Source organism: Vespula pensylvanica, chromosome 13, assembly GCF_014466175.1.
Source record: "Vespula pensylvanica isolate Volc-1 chromosome 13, ASM1446617v1, whole genome shotgun sequence".
In the NCBI taxonomy this organism is placed as follows: domain Eukaryota; kingdom Metazoa; phylum Arthropoda; class Insecta; order Hymenoptera; family Vespidae; genus Vespula; species Vespula pensylvanica.
This window is the reverse complement of record NC_057697.1, coordinates 2,290,260-2,308,546: the sequence shown is the minus strand read 5'-3', so window position 1 is coordinate 2,308,546 and position 18,287 is coordinate 2,290,260. Positions and strand designations below refer to the sequence as shown.

At 31.1% G+C, this 18,287-nt stretch overlaps 2 protein-coding genes across 7 annotated transcripts in view; one reads left to right on the top strand and one right to left on the bottom strand.

Moving 5' to 3' along the window:
* The window catches only part of LOC122633899 (synaptotagmin-5), a 93,771-nt gene that overhangs the window by 46,921 nt on the left and 28,563 nt on the right, over positions 1-18,287 (bottom strand). For 3 of the 4 annotated variants that reach the window (XM_043822355.1, XM_043822354.1, XM_043822356.1), the window contains exons 3-4: positions 13,047-13,254; positions 11,766-11,888 (exon numbers count right to left, since the gene is read on the bottom strand). In XM_043822355.1, coding sequence (XP_043678290.1) covers positions 11,766-11,773 — 8 coding nt within the window. In that variant the 5' untranslated portion in view covers positions 11,774-11,888; positions 13,047-13,254. The remainder of the gene's footprint in view (positions 1-11,765; positions 11,889-13,046; positions 13,255-18,287) is intronic. The other variant, XM_043822357.1, reaches the window with a different exon arrangement.
* Positions 1-18,287, top strand: part of LOC122633898 — a 49,228-nt gene that overhangs the window by 6,412 nt on the left and 24,529 nt on the right. The window lies entirely within an intron of this gene.

The following is an 18,287-nucleotide window of genomic DNA, read 5'->3' as shown; positions in this document are numbered from 1 at the left end:
GAGAGAGAGAGAGAGAGAGAGAGAGAGAGAGAGAGAGAGAGAAGATTCGATGTAGAACAATCGATTGATCTGCCATCATCATCGACGTAGTTAAACATCCGCTTATATCTGTAGAATAAGCTATGAGTCGTCAAAATTAAAGAGAAGAGATTACTCAAAGTATTAAAGAGACAGAGGGAGAGAGAGAGAGAGAGAGAGAGAGAAAGAGAGACCGAGAAATACATAGAGATGGAGATAAAGATAAAAAAAAAAAAAAAAGAAAGAAAAGTTATACAACTTTTATAATCCTCAAAAGAAGAATCGTTGTGAAAGTTAGTATAATTACCTATCTCGGAAGATTGTTCTTTCATGGCTTTAAAAAGGAAATGAAGAGAAAAGATATATATTTATCTGTGCGAGCGTGTATGTGTATAAAATTAAAATAGGAAAATGCTCAATGAGGATCAGGTTAAGTTCATTTTTAATATTTCTTTGTAATCGAAATAGATATTCTCTCTCTCTCTCTCTCTCTCTCTCTCTCTCTCTCTCTCTCTCTCTCTCTCTCTCTCTCTCTCTCTCTCTCTCTCTCCCTCCCTCCCTCCCTCCCTCTGTGAAGGAGTTTTACTTCTTTTATTTCTCTTATTTATCGGAAAACTTTACTATGTATAAACGTGAATGTTAAGATATTATTTATTAATTTGTTTTTTTTAATCTCATGAAATCACGAAAGTTGATAATAATAAATATAGATTGAAAGGAAGGTAGCAAAAATATTGTTGGTACATTTTATCTTCCTTTCTTTTCTTTTCTTTTCTTTTCTTTTGTATTCATTTTTCTGTATTCTTTTTTCTTTTCATAAGGAATTTAGCATAATAAACGATATCGTATGTTTAATAAGAAAATAATGGAATCTCACCGGCATACGGTGTTACTATACCGAGTGGTAAAAAGCAGGCTATCTCGTCCGGACCATCCATTAGCCTGGTAAAACGCGAATCCACCCGTAAATTAATATAACCGATGGACTTTTATCGGATAATGAAGACTTTATCTCTCTCTCTCTCTCTCTCTTTATATAGGCATGGAAGATGGAAAGGCAATATACCTGGTTTTTACTCCCTTTCTCTCTCTTTTTTTTTTTTTATGGCAACTATTAGTTTTAGCACTAATCGAGTTCCAGACAGTACTCTCTCTCTCTCTTGTTCTCTATTTATCTATCTTTTTCTCTCTACAATAAGACTACCTGTTAATTTAATTAACGTTAGATCTTCTCAATCTCCGTTCATTGACCTTACTCAATTTCTGTGTGCCGTTATTTTAATTAAAACAATTTACGATTTATAAAAGAAGATTTTTCGGCGAAAAAAAATTCGTCATTTATTACATTTTCGTTAAAATTAGGAATAGAGAAAAGATCGTCTCTTATCTTTTTCTATTTGTTACGTAAGTGTAAATGAAAAAAAAAAAAAAAATTATTGTCCAGGAAAAAACCAAGTAACAAAGAAAATATTTTTATATTCTTTGAGTTTTTGACGTATCATTGACGTATCATGTCCGACGTTAGTGAAGCTTCCGTACAACTCACGTTTCGAATCGAATATGCGACACGTGCTTCCGCCATTCATGTTTGCCTTCGATCATTTGTTCGTTTGTTTGTTCGTTCGTAACGCACGCGTGCATCCGGGAAACAGATATGCGTTTAAACGCTCTGTTATCTATTATATAAAGACTGAGACATTTTCTAAATATAGTTTTAATTCTTTGTCAAATTCTAATTGGAAATATGTTTACAAATACCATTTAGATTTCTGCATGGTTTCTTCCCTTTTTCTTTCGTCTAACATTCAAAAAATATGTCAATTATAATTAAAAGTTAAAAATAATTATTACAATATTTCTAATCAAATCAACCAATGAATTATATAATAAAATATTATAATTAATATTTTAAATATTATGAATTATAACTAAGCTTATAAACCATATAAGTAAAGACAATGATATAATTTTTAAAGCAAAGCCAAATTTTGATTCAATATGTAATTTGAAAGTTATTCGAACTATGAATATCTAATGGCTCGTTCTGTATATGCGTATGTATGCATCTACGTAAGTATTTATATATGTATGCGTTGATAAGGCAGTTCTACCATATTTCGTCTAAAACGTAGAAGCTATCGTCGTTTTCGTTGATGCAAGATCGGCTATCGAAAACGTTTTTAAAGCTTTGAAAAGCACAGGTGGTCTCGATCGGTGCACTTCTTTACTTCGAATATCTATTGTCATTGGTTGTTCCTTTCTCGACGTCGCAAGCTCGACTCGACCTATACCTCTTTCCTATCTACGAGTTAACTTCGATCTTTCATTATCGAGAAAACTCAAAAAAAAAAAAGAAGAAAAAAAAAAACATGTGTCTTCATTCATTTCTCAATGAATGAACGGACATGATTATAAAAGTAACTTAATTGAAAAATAATTACTTAGACAGAACGCGTCGTATGGTAAAAGAAATGTGTATTATTTATGTTTTACTAATATTTTTGTTTAATAAAACATGTAAATTTTTTATTTTGAAATATATTAATAATTAATAATACATTGCTATATTTTCTTAACGATATTCTTGTTTTTCATTTTATTAATCGGGCGAAGATCTAAGAATAAATTTAGTTTCTATCGATTCGAAACGTAAAATAAATCGTCAATTCGATTAAAAGAATTTCTAGAAAAGAAAAAGATATTGGAAGAGAGAGAGAGAGAGAGGGAGAGAGAGGTCGCTTAGTTTTGCCGTTCCGAATGGAGATAGCAGGTGTCTACACAGATCCAGATGTACTTACGATGCTACTTCTTTCACCCCCTTCCCACTTCTTTTCGATGTTGTGAATACTTTTACACGTCTATTTCCTTCCCCATACGCTTTTATACGTTTTCTTTACGTGACCAATCCAATGAAACTTTTCAAAGTGTCGTCACGTTTAGCTCTTTTCTCTTTCGACGAAGAACAAAATTTTAATTAGAATTACTTTAACGTGCGTAGAAGTACTATTACGTTCGAGATTAATATTCATATAAGAAGGTAAACGGATAATTAATTATTAAAGATAGACATGCAAATTTTTTTATTTTTAAGATCAATTGTCCTCATTAGATAAGCACTTTGAATCAAAATAATATATAACTAATAAATTTGGAAAAAGAGAGAATTAAAATGAATCCTTTGGAGACATTTTAAAACGTCGAAACATTTTATTTTCTTGTTCATCTTTTTTATGTCGAATGAAAAATCGATAAACAAGTTTTTAATTTTCTTTTTTGTTATCGTTCTGTCGTTGATACAACGAGAATTGATACAAAGAAACATAGGTGGATAGGAAGTTTTATCTCACGTTCCGCACTCGATCAACTCTGAATAAAAGTCAAGAAATCTTTTTTCCTTAGAGACGAATAAAAAAAGAAAAGAAACGGAAAGGAAAGAAAATAAAAGAAGGCAAAAGAGAAAAAAAAACAGGGAAAAGATTTGGCTTATTTCTCACGATTCGTTTTCGTACCAATCATGCTCACGTATGGCTGCGTTTTTCCTTGGGATTTATCGCGTTACATCGTCTTCTCGAATGCTCGATTTTGAAATCCTCGAAGGAATCTCTCTTGGAAACACGAAGACATTTTTATTCGATCGATTTAGTGTCGCAATTTTATCTAACAATTTTGTTATATTACTTTTTCACGATATTTTTCCTCGTTTCATTTCTTTTTTTCTTTCTTTTTTCTTCAACCTGATTTTTGAATTGATTTAAAAATTACATAAAAATGTATTGTATTTTAATAATAATAAAATTCAATAGGAAATATATGGCAATAAAACGATTATTTTCTTTCTTCAACTCTATTCAAAAATGGAAACGATATTGTGAAAATTAACTAATTCACATTGATCGTTTAATTAATTAATTATTTAATAATGAAATATTGTGAAGAAGTATAGAGTTAAATTACTTATTACAATGAAATTGTTTAATACTCGATCGATATTTTCGTAATTGACGTTACCTATTGTTTTCGATCATTCCAAAAGACGATGTTAAAATAATGAAATCCTTATTGGAAAGATTAACAATGTATACATTGATATTCCGATTTACAAAAGAGATGAGGGGATTAAATTTAGCCATTTCTATGATCCGTTCTACATTCTCAGAGCTTTCCCTTTGTCTTTTCAACGCGATCATCGATTCGTTCTGATCCGAGTAAATACTCTCAATACAATTCTAAACCAATGGGATTCTCTAGGTACGCTATAATAACGTTATCTTCGCGTTGCAGCCAGGATCTTTAAGCAGCTTCCGACTACTGATCCTTTCTCTTCTCGATACGTCATTATTTTCCGTTAGACACGTTCGACATATGTAGGCCTACAAAACTTTTTAGATTGTCTCAAAAATCAATTAATCTTTTTTCAAAACTTTTTAGGCTAATTTTCTTTTCTTTCTCTCTTTCTCTCTCTCAGAAATTGCAAAATTGCAAGCCTAACTACAAGCCTGAAAAGTATCGAAAAAAGGGTAATCGATTTTTAGAACTACTTAGAAACTTTTGGCCCATTCTGTATACATACATATATAGACATAGATATAGATTTTTGTCGAAAGTGAAAAGAACACTCTCAAACGATTATGCTAATACGAAGGTGATTATCGCGAATCGTCGTGTACTTAGAGAAAGGCTCAGCAAAGTCAAAGACTCAAGTCCGGTTAATCCGAGTTCGATTGCGGTTTATCGAACAGGTTTGAACAAATCTCCGATTAAGTCCGAACGAAAGTGAAAGAGTGAGAGAGAGAAAGAGAAAGAGAGAAAGAGAGTGATAAAAAAAGAAAGAGAGAGAGAGAGAGAGAGAGAGAGAGGATCCTGCCATAAAAAAATTTAATGATTCTGCTAATGCAAACAAAAAGTAAATTACACGGTGTCTGCTAATGTGTGTTAACATTAGAGAAACAAATTGGAGAGGCGTGTTCTATTTTCATTTTTTTTTTTAAAGTATCTTTAGTAGTAACACAGTGGCTTGAATAATGTATGAATGCATTTCGTTCTCGAAATCTATCTGTATGCGTATACTTATGTATGTATGTATGTGTGTACTTGACGTATTTTTATGTACTCATGAACGTCCACGCACATCGAAGTGTTCTAATTAATACGTATTTGCACGTTTGGTGTACGCCAAATACAAATATTGAAAGCCCTCTTCTGCTTTTCCACTCGTTACTATTGTGATTTTTTTATTATGTTTTCTTTCTTTCTTTTTTTTTTTTTTTTATTGCTCCCGGTATTCTCTTCCATTCGAGAGAATGAATATCTCGATAATGTTACAAAAGAAAATAGAGAAAGAACGAATGAAATTGTTCGTTAAAATTTATTATCTTTAAATTAACATGTTGATTGTGCGGTGTAACGAAGGGGCGGCGAGGAACGGGACGAGAGAATGGTTTTTGGGGTTAACCCATTATTCAAGTAATACACGGGATCAACGATGACGATTAAAAACGTGAAATGGTATCTATCAATATTCATAGGAATTTTTGGCGGCGTTTAATTTTCTGATGATATTTTTCTTAGAGAAGAAAAAAAAAGAAAAAAGAGAAAGAGAGAGGAAAAAGAACGATTTTAGTGAATGCACGTAAAAAATCGTAGGATGATAGAAAAATTTCATTAAAAAAACTATAGCTCCATGAGATAAATTGGTATAAGCGAAAAAAAGAAAAAAGAATCAAAATTAAAAAAAAAAAAAAAGAAAGAGAGAGAGGGAAGAAAAGGCAGAAAAAAAGGAATATAACTCTCTCGTCTAGTTTTATAACGTTTCGTTTTATGGTTTTATGGGAAAGAAGTTTCCTAGTGTTAGTAGGGAGAGAAAAGAAGAATAAGTCTAGGTACGGTCTCGCAGGACCAACGTCGATAGAGCTCGTTTTACCTTTTGCCAGTGAAACGACTCAAGGATATATACGTGGCCAGACATCAGGGGTGTAGAAAAAATTCATCGATTACTCTCTTTCTCTCTCTCTCTTTCTCTTTTTCTCTCTCTTTCTGTCTGTCTGTTTTCTCTCTTTTCTCTTTGGTTTATCGAACGAAATTATTCAATAACTCCTATCTTCTTCTCTTCAACTATGACGAAGGAAATACCACTATTCCCTTTTTTTTTGTCTTTAAATTCCATCTTCGCTTTGTGCAGTTAATTAAATACCTCATGGACGTGTTGCATTTTTCAAATTTCGTCCCCAAATAAATTTTCTTTCAACGATTACGAATCTTTTTAGAGACTTTTTATTGTAAGAGATTTTTTTTGTCTCTTAAGATATGATAAATGAATCAAAAACGCGACGGAGAAGGCTCTTTTCCTTTTTCGAAAGTATTGTTTTTATAAATGATTAATTAAAACGATATCGAAAGAGAACAAAAACAATATATATATATATATAAATAATAATAATAATAATAAAGAAAAGAAAAAAGGAAAAACTGTGTTGAAATATAATAACAGATATTTTTCAAACGAACGAATCTTTTGATTATAAAATAAAACAATTTTCCTTTTATAATAAAATGAAGGTGCATATATATATATATATATATATATATATATATATATATTAAATGTACGCAATCTCCCCTTAGGAAATAATGACATCAACCACGCTATGTAAATGACGTGCTTTGATACTGGTGGTTTTAAAGAGTGGCCCTGAGAGTTCGTGGAAACTGAGAAAGCAGCCTAGAGAATTTACCTTTTGCAAGAGAGGCCAAAGGTCCATCCCGTAAAATGGCTAGCAAACGAGTTTAAGCTCGTACACTTGACACGTATCAAATCGTTGTCGTCATGTTATAATCGTTTACGTAAAATGTACTACTACCCACGTACTTTCGATATTATTTCCTTCATTTTCTCTCGTTCCTGCTAATTGGAGGAAGAGAGAAATATTAAAATTGCTTTTTTTTTTTCTTTTTAAATATCTACCCCCGTACGAGTATCAGACATTTATTCAAAATATTATTTTAAATAAATTCTTATTTGAAATAATATTTTAAATAAATGTTCATTATTAATAATTGTTATAATACGTGTAATAACTATTATTTGAACTTTCTTTTTTTTCTTTCAATTTTATATACGCATTTTGTCATTTGCTTATTATATTTGCTCCTATTTTAAAAATGTTTGAAGTTAGATATGGATATATTATAAATTTCTTTTTTTATTGCAATACCTATGACCAAAGATGATATTAAATTTATTCTGTTATGTTATGATAATTATCGTTATTATTATTATTTGGGATAAGACTCTTGGCATCATCAGACATAGATATATCCAAACCATCTCGACTTGCCTCGATTATTCAGGTCAAAATTCAACGTTCCATGAACGACATTCTCGAAAGATACTCCTACGTTCCTAGCATGATGTGAGCTTAGCTGTTTGCTACTATTTCTCTCTCTCTCTCTCTCTCTCTCTCTCTTTCTCTCTCTCTCTCTTGTATATTATATCATAATTATCTATGGTAATACACGCAACATATAATAATAATAATAATAATAATAATAATAATAATAATAATAATAATAATAATAATAATAATAATAATAATCGATATTAATATCAAGCTTATATATTCTACATTGTTCTCTACAATTAAAATTTCATTGTTTAGTTATCATAGTTAATAAATCGATTATGATTTTCGATTACAGAACATCAACTATTCCTTTTTAAAAATCAATATATATATATATATATATATATATATATATATATATAACTAAATAAAGTATAACACGTTATATATAATCACAACGAAAAATAATATTTATCTGAAATGTTAATTTTATTTTAATTAATTTTCAAAATGAATTTTTGCAATAAAATCGATCATGGATATCTAGATTCAATCTGACGATACGAATAGAGTGGTCTATTTTATCGAACGAATTCGAAGGGAGTTCTTCACCGTGTTTGAGAAACTTAACGAGCACGTCAAACCGAGCGAAGACGTATTGCCTTTCGTTGCTTTCATAGTGAAGAAGGTACAAGAAGAGAGAGAAAGAGAGATAGAGAGAGAGAGAGAGAGAGAGAGAGAGAGAGAGAGAGAGAGAGAGAGAGAGAGAGAGAGAGAGAGAGAGAGACAAAGAGAAACCCATACACATAATCACGTAAATATATATCTACATATCTATATACGTATATATATATATATATTTATATATCTATATATTTATATATATATGTATATATATATGTATGTATATATATATGCATATATGTATATAAAGGTATGGTGAAATAGTGGAACATACGCAAAGAGAACACGACGAGCATTCAAGTGCCACGAGTTGGGTAGTACTTCGAGAGAGAAACCCCACTGCAATCTCCAGTTAACGTCGTAAAATTGCCGGCAAATTGCTCTTCCAACGATTTCAACGTTTGAGTACTATCTCACTATCATCTACATATACATAGATACATACATACATACATACATACACATTCATATTCTTTATCATAAAATTGTTATTCAAATCATCGATCTTTGCCGGTATATTGCTCCTTGATTAATATACCTTCTAATTTTCGATACGTGTATGGGCTCTTTTAAAAAGAGAAAGAAATAAAGATTATTTGATTTCAACAAGTTTGGCACAATAATTATATCATATAAATATACAGTAAAATAATATTATAATTTATAGGATACAATATACACAAATATATTAAAAAATATAATAACACACACACACACACACACACACACACACAAGAATGTTTTAATATGTAATCATAATATTAAAAAAAAAAAAAAAAAAAAAAATACTATAGTCATTCTGAATGGAAAAGACAGATTTAAATGTCCAAAAAGAACCAAAAAAAAAAAGAAGAAAGGAAAGAAAAAATATTCGGACTTCTTAAGAATGTGAAAAAAAAAACAAGATAAAGAAAAGGAAAAAAAATAGTTCTTTTAAAGTAGGAAAACTTTCTTTGACTTTCTCTCTTTCTCTCTCTCTCTCTCTCTCTCTCTCTCTCTCTCTCTCTCTCTCTCCCTCTCTCCTTTTCTCCACTTTTTTTTTTCTTTTAGTAGCCACCGGTTACATCCGACAGTGATAGAGGTAGGAATGGCAGCGTATAGCAGCTACTTCATTTGCTGTAACCGCTGTAAAAAGAATCATTCGCTGCGTAGGAAGAATTCTTCTTCTCGCGCTAAAAGCTCGCGGCAAGATTAACGCGAGCACGTAGAAATGAACGAGCCTGTTGTAGAAGTCTCTCTCTCTCTCTCTCTCTCTCTCTCTCTCTCTCTCTCTCTTTCTCTCTCGCTCTCTCCCTCTTTTTCAGAGAATTCCTATTTTTTCCCTTACCCTCTCTATACATGGCATGGAATTTATCAAGGAAAAAAATTGAGATAAAAGCCGTGATGAGAAAAGGTTTCTCCCTTTCTTTTCCCTTCTTCTTTTTTTTTTTCATGTCGAACGAAAAAAGGGATGATTTTTTTTTAGTCACCAACAATACGTTTTTTTGAATAATAAGATAAAATAAAATCTGTGGAATGAATAAGAGAAAAGAAGAAAAAAAAAAAAAAAAAAAAAAAAGAATATGATACGTAATAATCAAATTAAATGTACTTTTCTGTTATGAATCTCGTTCGTTTTTTCGTCGCTGACAATATTCAACGATAAAATATTCTAATGAATACAACGAACAAAAGAAAAAAATGGAAAAATACCGGAACAAGGTTGATGAATTATTTTCTTTGTCATATTTTGTGACGTTTTGTTCGTTAATAACAATATCGATAATAAAATATATATCATAGAGAAAAAGTATCTATAAACAAAAAGTATTATGAAATATATTAAAAATATTACAGGCTTTTTCTTTCCATTTTTCCTTTTTTTTGATTTTTTTCCCGTATATTTTCTTTTCCTATTACGTGACGTGTTTTGTTGGTCTCTCAGCGAAATGACTGAGAAATTGTAGAGTCGAGCTACGAACTTGCTAGCTAAGAGGTCATGGTTACACCCTCTTCGTGTTTTTTTTCTTTTCCTTTCTAATACCTGCTCTCTCTCTCTCTCTCTCTCTCTCTCTCTCTCTCTCTCTCTCTCTCTCTCTCTCTCTCTCTCTCTCTAACTTCTTTGACGTTCGTGAAAACGAACGAGGTCGCTTGCTTCGTATGTATAGTAATACGTTTTTGCACTAAAATCCTAGATCACGATTTCAGGACTTTGTTTATTTACACCTATCGTAAGGTTCGGATTTTGAAATGTAACCCTTGCTTTAGGATTCAACGCCGACGTTAAATCCGTGAATGGCGTAAATCGGATTGTCGGTAAACCGTAGGATTTATTTTCGAATATTTTTCTTCCCCATTTTTACAGCTCCACATTTTCTCATTCCCTTTCTCTTTTTATTTTATATAACAACGTTGTGTTCAACATTGCAATGGAGGATTGAAAGATACATTTCACATTAATTAAATCTCATGTTATATTTTCATATGCTCAATGTGCGCACCGTGTGTTCTTTAATAATTCATTTATTTATGTCTCTTATTAATTAAACAGTTTTATTATTTTTTATTCGAGCTTTAATTGTCGATTGATATATTTCAATTGATCTAATAATACTTTGGAATCATTTTTTAATTTTAAACGCTAGTTCGATTAAATATTAAGAATTGGTTATAAAAGTAAATTAAATTTTTCTATTGACAAAGTTGTGTAAAAAAAAAAAAGAATAATAAAAAAAGAAAGAAAAAGGTTCTTTTGATTTCAAATCGAATTTTCTGTAAAAGTACTTTTAGGAAGCGTTTGCGTTTAGGCAACAAACATCACATCGTTTCGTTGGCTTTTTCTTCGACGAATGCTAGAGAAAGAGGAATAGAGAGAGAAAAAAAGAGAAGAGAGAGAGAGAGAATCCACCATGTCGAGATCTCTCTCGTTAATTAAATTTTCTTCGGTTCGGTGCACCTGAGACGACTCGACACGCAGGCGCATTTAATCGTGCGGTGTTGGCCTTAGCTTCTTTTACCACTACCAATTCGCTTACTATAGCGTTAAATTCCGACACCTTCGTATTCGTGCTTTCTCCATTCGTTCAATTTATTCCCATCGATTGTTACATTTGCTATTTATTTAATATTATTAAGGGTATATGTGTTGATAAAAAAATAATTATTTTCGATAGTAAAATAAAATTAAAAAAAATGTATATAATACATATTTGTATATGCATGCTATATATTTGATTATGTAATTATATCTTATATAAGTTACTTCCATAATTAATTTAACGTTATGATTTAAATATTGGACATGTAAACGTACATTATTTATTAATGGAATATTTCTGTAAAAATAATCTCACTGATTGCATATTCGTCCTCCACGTGACTGCAATAACTCCTTTTATTTATGACGAACTTTGTCATTTCAACGAAAAACGGAAAAAGAAAAAATGATAGAAAAAGAGAGAGAAAAAGAGAACGAGAAACAACAAATACGTTGCTGAATTAACGAAGGGTGAAGTTAGGTGAGATGATAATAATGAGAGGGTGGAAGGGAAAAAAAGAAAATGATAAGGTAATTACAACGTTGAGAGGAACGCTTGGCAATGCTTTTCCCGTGTAAATTCGAGTGAGCACGGCTAATTTGAAGAACGAGTACGATTCTCCACACCTCTGATGATTCGATGAATTGTAACTTTGAAAGAAACGAGATAAAAGCATTTGAAATGAAAAAAACTGGATTATACATACTTTCTCATTTCTGCTAATGTAAAGCGAATTATTAACACCCCTGGAAATAGGCATCACTCCATAGTTCCTTGTCGGAAAGATTTTTTTTTAGCTCCTGAGGATAGGCAACACGTTCGTCGAGACCTGTAATAAAAATAGCCTATTTAGAAGGGCTTAAAAAAGTATGACAGATAACATTTGCAAGTGACATTTACCGACATAGTATAAATTATTGCCTATATGTAGGCGTAAAATTAATCAAGTAATTTTCTTAATAAAAAATAAATGAAACTAAATGTAAATTATTGAAATAATAGAATTTCAATTAAAAAAGATAATTGTTAAATCGAAAATATCGAATTAATTCGATATAATTATCTACATTTTTGTAACAGATCGGAAATTAAAGGAATCCTGGGAAATTGAAATTAACGGAGTAGTCGAGGAGTGACGTAAATCGATTTGTTCGTACGATTGTTGCTATCAATTAGTGGAATAGCTGAAAAGAATCGATTTCGGTTCCGTCACTCGTCGAACACGTATTTGCTCTCAAAATGGTATACCGCCGGTACATATAATATATATATACACACACACACATATATATATAGGTATCTTTTGGAAATTCACATAGTCAGGAGACTAATAAATCGTAGACGAGTGTGGAGAAACACAGGGATTTTCACCAAAGTATATTACGTAGTTGAGACTGAGAAGGTTAAAAATAAAACATTAGTACGTTAATTGCGGCCCGCGAAGCTCTGAATAAACGCTTGCTTTATGTAAATTCCAAATATATGTACATATACATGTATGTGAACACGTACGTGCGTGTGCGGGTGTATACGTAAAAGAGAGGAAGACATTAAAATGGTGTGAAATATATTATTTATCATAGGTAAATATAATTTCATACTATATACCAAATATTTCCTAATTTTGTTTACACGTAAATATTTCTTAATCGTCTTTCTCTTATTAAACAAAATTTCTCTTATTTATTTTTTTTAATTTTATTAACATTGAAATTTTTTTCTTATTTATTTTTGACTCAATTTTTCTTTTTTTTTATTTTTTTGACTAAAAATCTATACGCACACACACATACACATATACATTTATATGTACAATTTATATACGAATAAATAAATGAATGGAAAGGAAAGAAAGCTTGTTTGGAGAATATAAATTCTAAAGTGTAAAACGGAAATGAAGAACTGTCCTAACAGGGACATATCCGATTTTCGAGACAGTCACTGACCGATGGGGCTTGGTTAGCCGTACATTATGTACAATGGATACCTATTCGTGAAGCCATTGCCGAAAAGGAGAAGGTAACATCGAACAGCTAGGTCGGAGAAGGTAATCAGATTTGCAGGAGAGTGATGGTCTGTTCGTTCCATCAGCGTTTACAGCGTTTCTATCTCATCTTCAGTCTTGTGCTCTTGTGCCTTTCATTTTTGTTCTTCCATTTTATAGACTATGCTTCTCTTCCCCTTTATTTTCTCTCCTAAAATTTCAAAACATTGTTAATATATATATATTACAACGTATTTGTTAATATTACATTAATTATCACAAACGAAAAGTTATCTATCTCTCTTTCGCTTTTTATTAATAATTATTCCTTTATATCGATACATAACAAATTTTTTGTTATCTCTAAAATATTTCATTACTTTATCCCGATGATTTTCTGTCGATTAAATTTCATCAAGGAAGAAGAAAAAAAGGAGGAAGGAAAAAAAAAAAGATCGATAAAACTATAAATAATTAAGAGTTTAATATTCTATTTTTTCTTCTTCTACTTTATCTATCTTTTTTTTCTGTCCTTTTTTTTGTTTTTTTTTTTTAAAGATAGTACAGACTCTAAATAACTCTAACTCGTTAGAATGGTTTCAAAAGAATATCTAGAACTTTTTAAGAAGAATATCTATCGATGTTTGCAAGATTAAATTAGTACGTTGGTTGATTTATAATTTCACAGGACATTTTTAAGAGACAAAGACTGGTCGATGACATTCACTTGATTTATTATCAGAGTCTAAGTGGTTGTATTTGAAAGTCTAACTTTTGCTGGCTTCTACTGTACATTTAATTATCTTAAAAGCTTTTCTATCTTTAGGAAAGCTATTCTACTTCTTTCTGTTAGATTGTCGTCTCAAGTATTTCACAAGTAGTCACAAAGAGGAAAGCCTCAACGATTTAATTGTTATTATCATTCGATTAATTTATGAATATTTCCATATTCATATTTTGAATCATGTTTTCGTATGCTGTTAAATAAATCCAAATTTCAAGCTTGTATTATCAAGATAATTTTACTATCAGAATGTTTTTATTATGGAGCTGTTTTAGTCAAGGCTGCCAATCGTTACTTTTCTTTCTTTCGGAAATTAAAAGTGGTACCGGTAAGTGTAACTAAAGTGGTCGGACCACAAAACGCCCACACTGAACCTTTAAGAGCCAGGAAAAGCTCGATACATCGACGTTCCTTCTAGAGCTTTTAGATCTAAGCTTGTGTAAGTGTTCTTCTATAGACATATGTGTGTATGTGTGTGTGTGTATGTGCGAGTGGGTATATCTATCTACGTTGTACCAATCTCTATCTAACCTAATCATATCTTTTAATCGAAAAATATGAAAACATCGAGAAAAGAAAAAAGAAAGATAAAAAATAAGAAAACCGAAAGTGATTTAATCTTTAAGGATTTGTTTTTTAAAAAATTAATAATGATATATATATATATATATGAATGTTTGACTTATATATCTTGACTATCATATATACATTTTATTATCATATATTATATATAATTAGAATTTGAAAAAGGTCATTTCAATGTTGAATTTTATCAATTAACCAGACTTTTCTTTCTATTATATATCATATACAATTAGGTATTGAATAACTTATTCCAATGTATAATAATAATTAATTTCAGAAAATTCAATTGATTTTGAGAGAGCTATCGGAAACTGAAAGGTATTAAAAAATGTTTCTAATTAACAGTAGAGAAATAACGATTGGATTAACAGTAATTAATGTTAAACCGTTTTGATGGTGAGTCACGTAAGAGAAATGCAAAATAAATCATGGAACGTTAATTATAACCGTTCGAGGGTCTCGCATGTATGTCTCTCGTCCAAACCCTAAGAGAACTTTCCTAAATAAGAGACGATGTTTCTACTCCGTTAAAGTTTCCCTTTCAGGTTGTCTCCTTCTTGAAACTTTCCAATGGGTTTCATCGGTGGTACTAGGTAATACTTTTCTAACGAATGAAATATACTCGTGACAAGGATTTATTCATTTACAACGAGGGAAATTTATGTCTGCGATTAACTGCGATTCTTTGCCTTTTTGTCTTATGTTTTATTTATATTCCGATACATACATACAAACATACATACATACATACATACATACATATGTATATATATATATATATATATATATATATATATATATAAAAGAACAACAAAAAGGAAGGGGAAAAAATGAGAATAAAAGAAAAGGAAGAAAAAAAAAGAAATATTCTCGATGAAAAATATCCATCTCGTTCGAAGCAACGAATTCCTTCGGGAGAGAGGGAGAGAGAGAGAGAGAGAGAGAGAGAGTAGCGACCCTTGTAAAAAAAGAGAAAAAAAAATAAATAAAAAAAAAAAAGAAGAAAGAAGGTGCCACGAAGAAGCAAGTTCAACGACCCTTTAAAAGTAATCCAACATTTCGAGAAGACAATACTGTCCTTTCTCTCATTGCATTGTCTCGCAAATACACTCACACATACATACGTATATACATATGTACATAAACCAGCCTGGATTCGTCGAAAAAAAAAAGGAAAAAACTGTGAAAAGGCCTGCCAACCGTAGGGTGGAAGCAAGCAGCATTTTCTGGCACGTTGCCATACGGATTTTTCTTTTTTTTCTTTTTTTTTTTTTCATAAGAAAATACATATGTATTTTTTTTTGTACGTATGTGTATGTGTACACCTATATATTCTGTATACTTACATACATACATACATACTTATAAGATACATACTTATATAGATATGTAGGATTGTCAGCTGATGAAAAATTTCGAACTTTTTCTTGATTATTATACTTAAAATCGTATCAACTACTATTAGTATTACTATCCCTCTTTCATTTTCTTTCTCTCTCTTTTTCTATATTCTATATTCTATAGTCTATATTCTTTCTTTATTGGATATTACAAAATTGAGAGGAGTTGATATCGATTTTATATTGAACATGCAAAGCTTTCCAAAAATACCGATAGAGACATCATTTCGCGATGATTCTTTTCGTATACCTATTCATCGCGACCGAATCGATGAATTTCGTTCAAAGCCCTTTCGAGACTAGTCCCTAGCGCATCGGGTATGCAGATTCAAAACGAGTGTAGCAAAGTTTCAGGACGTTGCATGTGTTACAAATCTGACACGTGGCATGCATGAAAATCCTCGACGATGAAGGATGAACGAAACTAGCTGTTTGTTTCTCGTCGTAGTTCTCACAAAGGAGGAATGATAAACGATTAAATTGACTTATTATATTCTATATATATATATACACACGCACACACATACATACATATCTTGAATTCCCCCAATTTTATCGGGTTTGAAATGCTAATTAAAGAGAATTGCAAGATAATTTTTAATGATCAATCTAATTTCGAATATTTCACAAAATCAATTCGACAAATTCGATATAAATTTTTAAGCATTTAGTTGCTAGAAAAAAAAGAAAAAAAAAAGAAGAAAAAATGGAGACATATTTCTCGTTGAATTTTGAAAAGCATGTGGAATAAAATAAATATAACAAAAGAACTAAATACTGTTTAAAACTTCGATAATCCTCGGAGTATCTTTCAATATCGTCAAATATCTTAGCTAATATTCGGGCATCTTCGACTATCTTCGGCAATCGCATGATCAATAATCGACTCCGATAATTCTCTGAACACATCTTTTCATGAAAAATAATTCTAATAACTAACTCTTCTATCCACCATTATAAATATATATATATATATATAAAGCAAGATAAGAGAAGAGTATTTATTAACGAACAAAAGTAGTAATATTATATCGAGAATTCTAGTGGCTTGGTGTCCTAGCTGTGCAGGAGGAGGAGAAGGAGAAAGAGGAGAAGGAGGAGGAGGAGGGGGTGGAGAGGGTGTAGGGGGTGGAAGTGGAGATAGAGGCACGTCGATGACGGCTTACCGAGTTCACTATAGTCGTGGTTCAACCAGCCACGTTCTATGTAGGCATATAGCCTGAAGCATGTTAGCTATTGGCATCCAAGTGAGAGACAAAGAGCTTTTGCTTCTGCTAGGGTATTGGTTTCTATTGGATTCCTCTCCTCTTACCATACACATACAAATACGTACATTTTTTTTCTCTTCTCCATCTCACTTCACTTATTCTCTTTTCTCATTTATTAGAATTCGAACAACTACCTCGATCTAAAATGTATCAGTGATTCTAAGAAAATTCTTTTCTAAATATTATATTAGACAAGAATGAAATTCAGTCACTTATACAGTATATATTATATTTATAGGTATAAGTATAGATATATGCTTGTTAGCGATGAGAAGGACATCGAGTGACGTTGGAAAACGGACGAAACGTATCGACAGTCCTTCGTAGAGTGATCGATGGCAGATTTGTCGAAAGCTATACTTCTCTTTCTCTTTCTCTCTCCCTTTCTCTTTCTCATAGGTACATATATAGGTATACATAATCTCGACAACCCTTTTCGTTCACGTCACACGTCGCCCGATACGGCTTGCAAAGTGAATCTCTGTGTGAGAAAAAAGAGATATAGATAGATAGATGGATAGATAGATAGATAGATAGATAGATAGATAGATAGATAGATAGATAGATAGATAGATGGCTAGATAAAAAAAGAGAGATTGTAATGGTTCGACCTTTTCCTTCATCTCTTGTAGTTCAATACAAAGGCACCCATATAAACGTGTATTTTTCACTTCAGATATCTATCTATAATATACATATATATAAAATTTATATATATATATATATATACACATATAACATGAATGTATATATGCCTTTAATACATATTTATGTGTACGTACATTATAAATGAATATACGTACATATGTATATATGCAACATGTGTATATATTGGTTTGAGATCAGCTTTAGATCGAACGAACGTGTAGGATATCCAATGCACGGTTCTCCGATAACCGTATGAGAAGAAAATCCTTGCAAAAAAAAAAAGAAAAGAAAAAAATATAGGAAGAAAAAAAAAAGAAAAGAGAAAAGAAAAAATACTCGACACGGTTCACGTGACAGGAGGTACTCGTAATACCGTTCTTTCAAGTGGAAAATTCCTATCCCTTTTAGTTGAATTTCGAAGTACAGTAAGAATGATGATCGTTTTCTTTGGTCTAGTGCATTATTTTTCTTTTATTTCTTTTTTATTTTAAAACCCTCTTCGCACGTTCATTTTCGTCGATTTATCGTCTATAAATGGCTAATAAAAGAAGTATGTCAA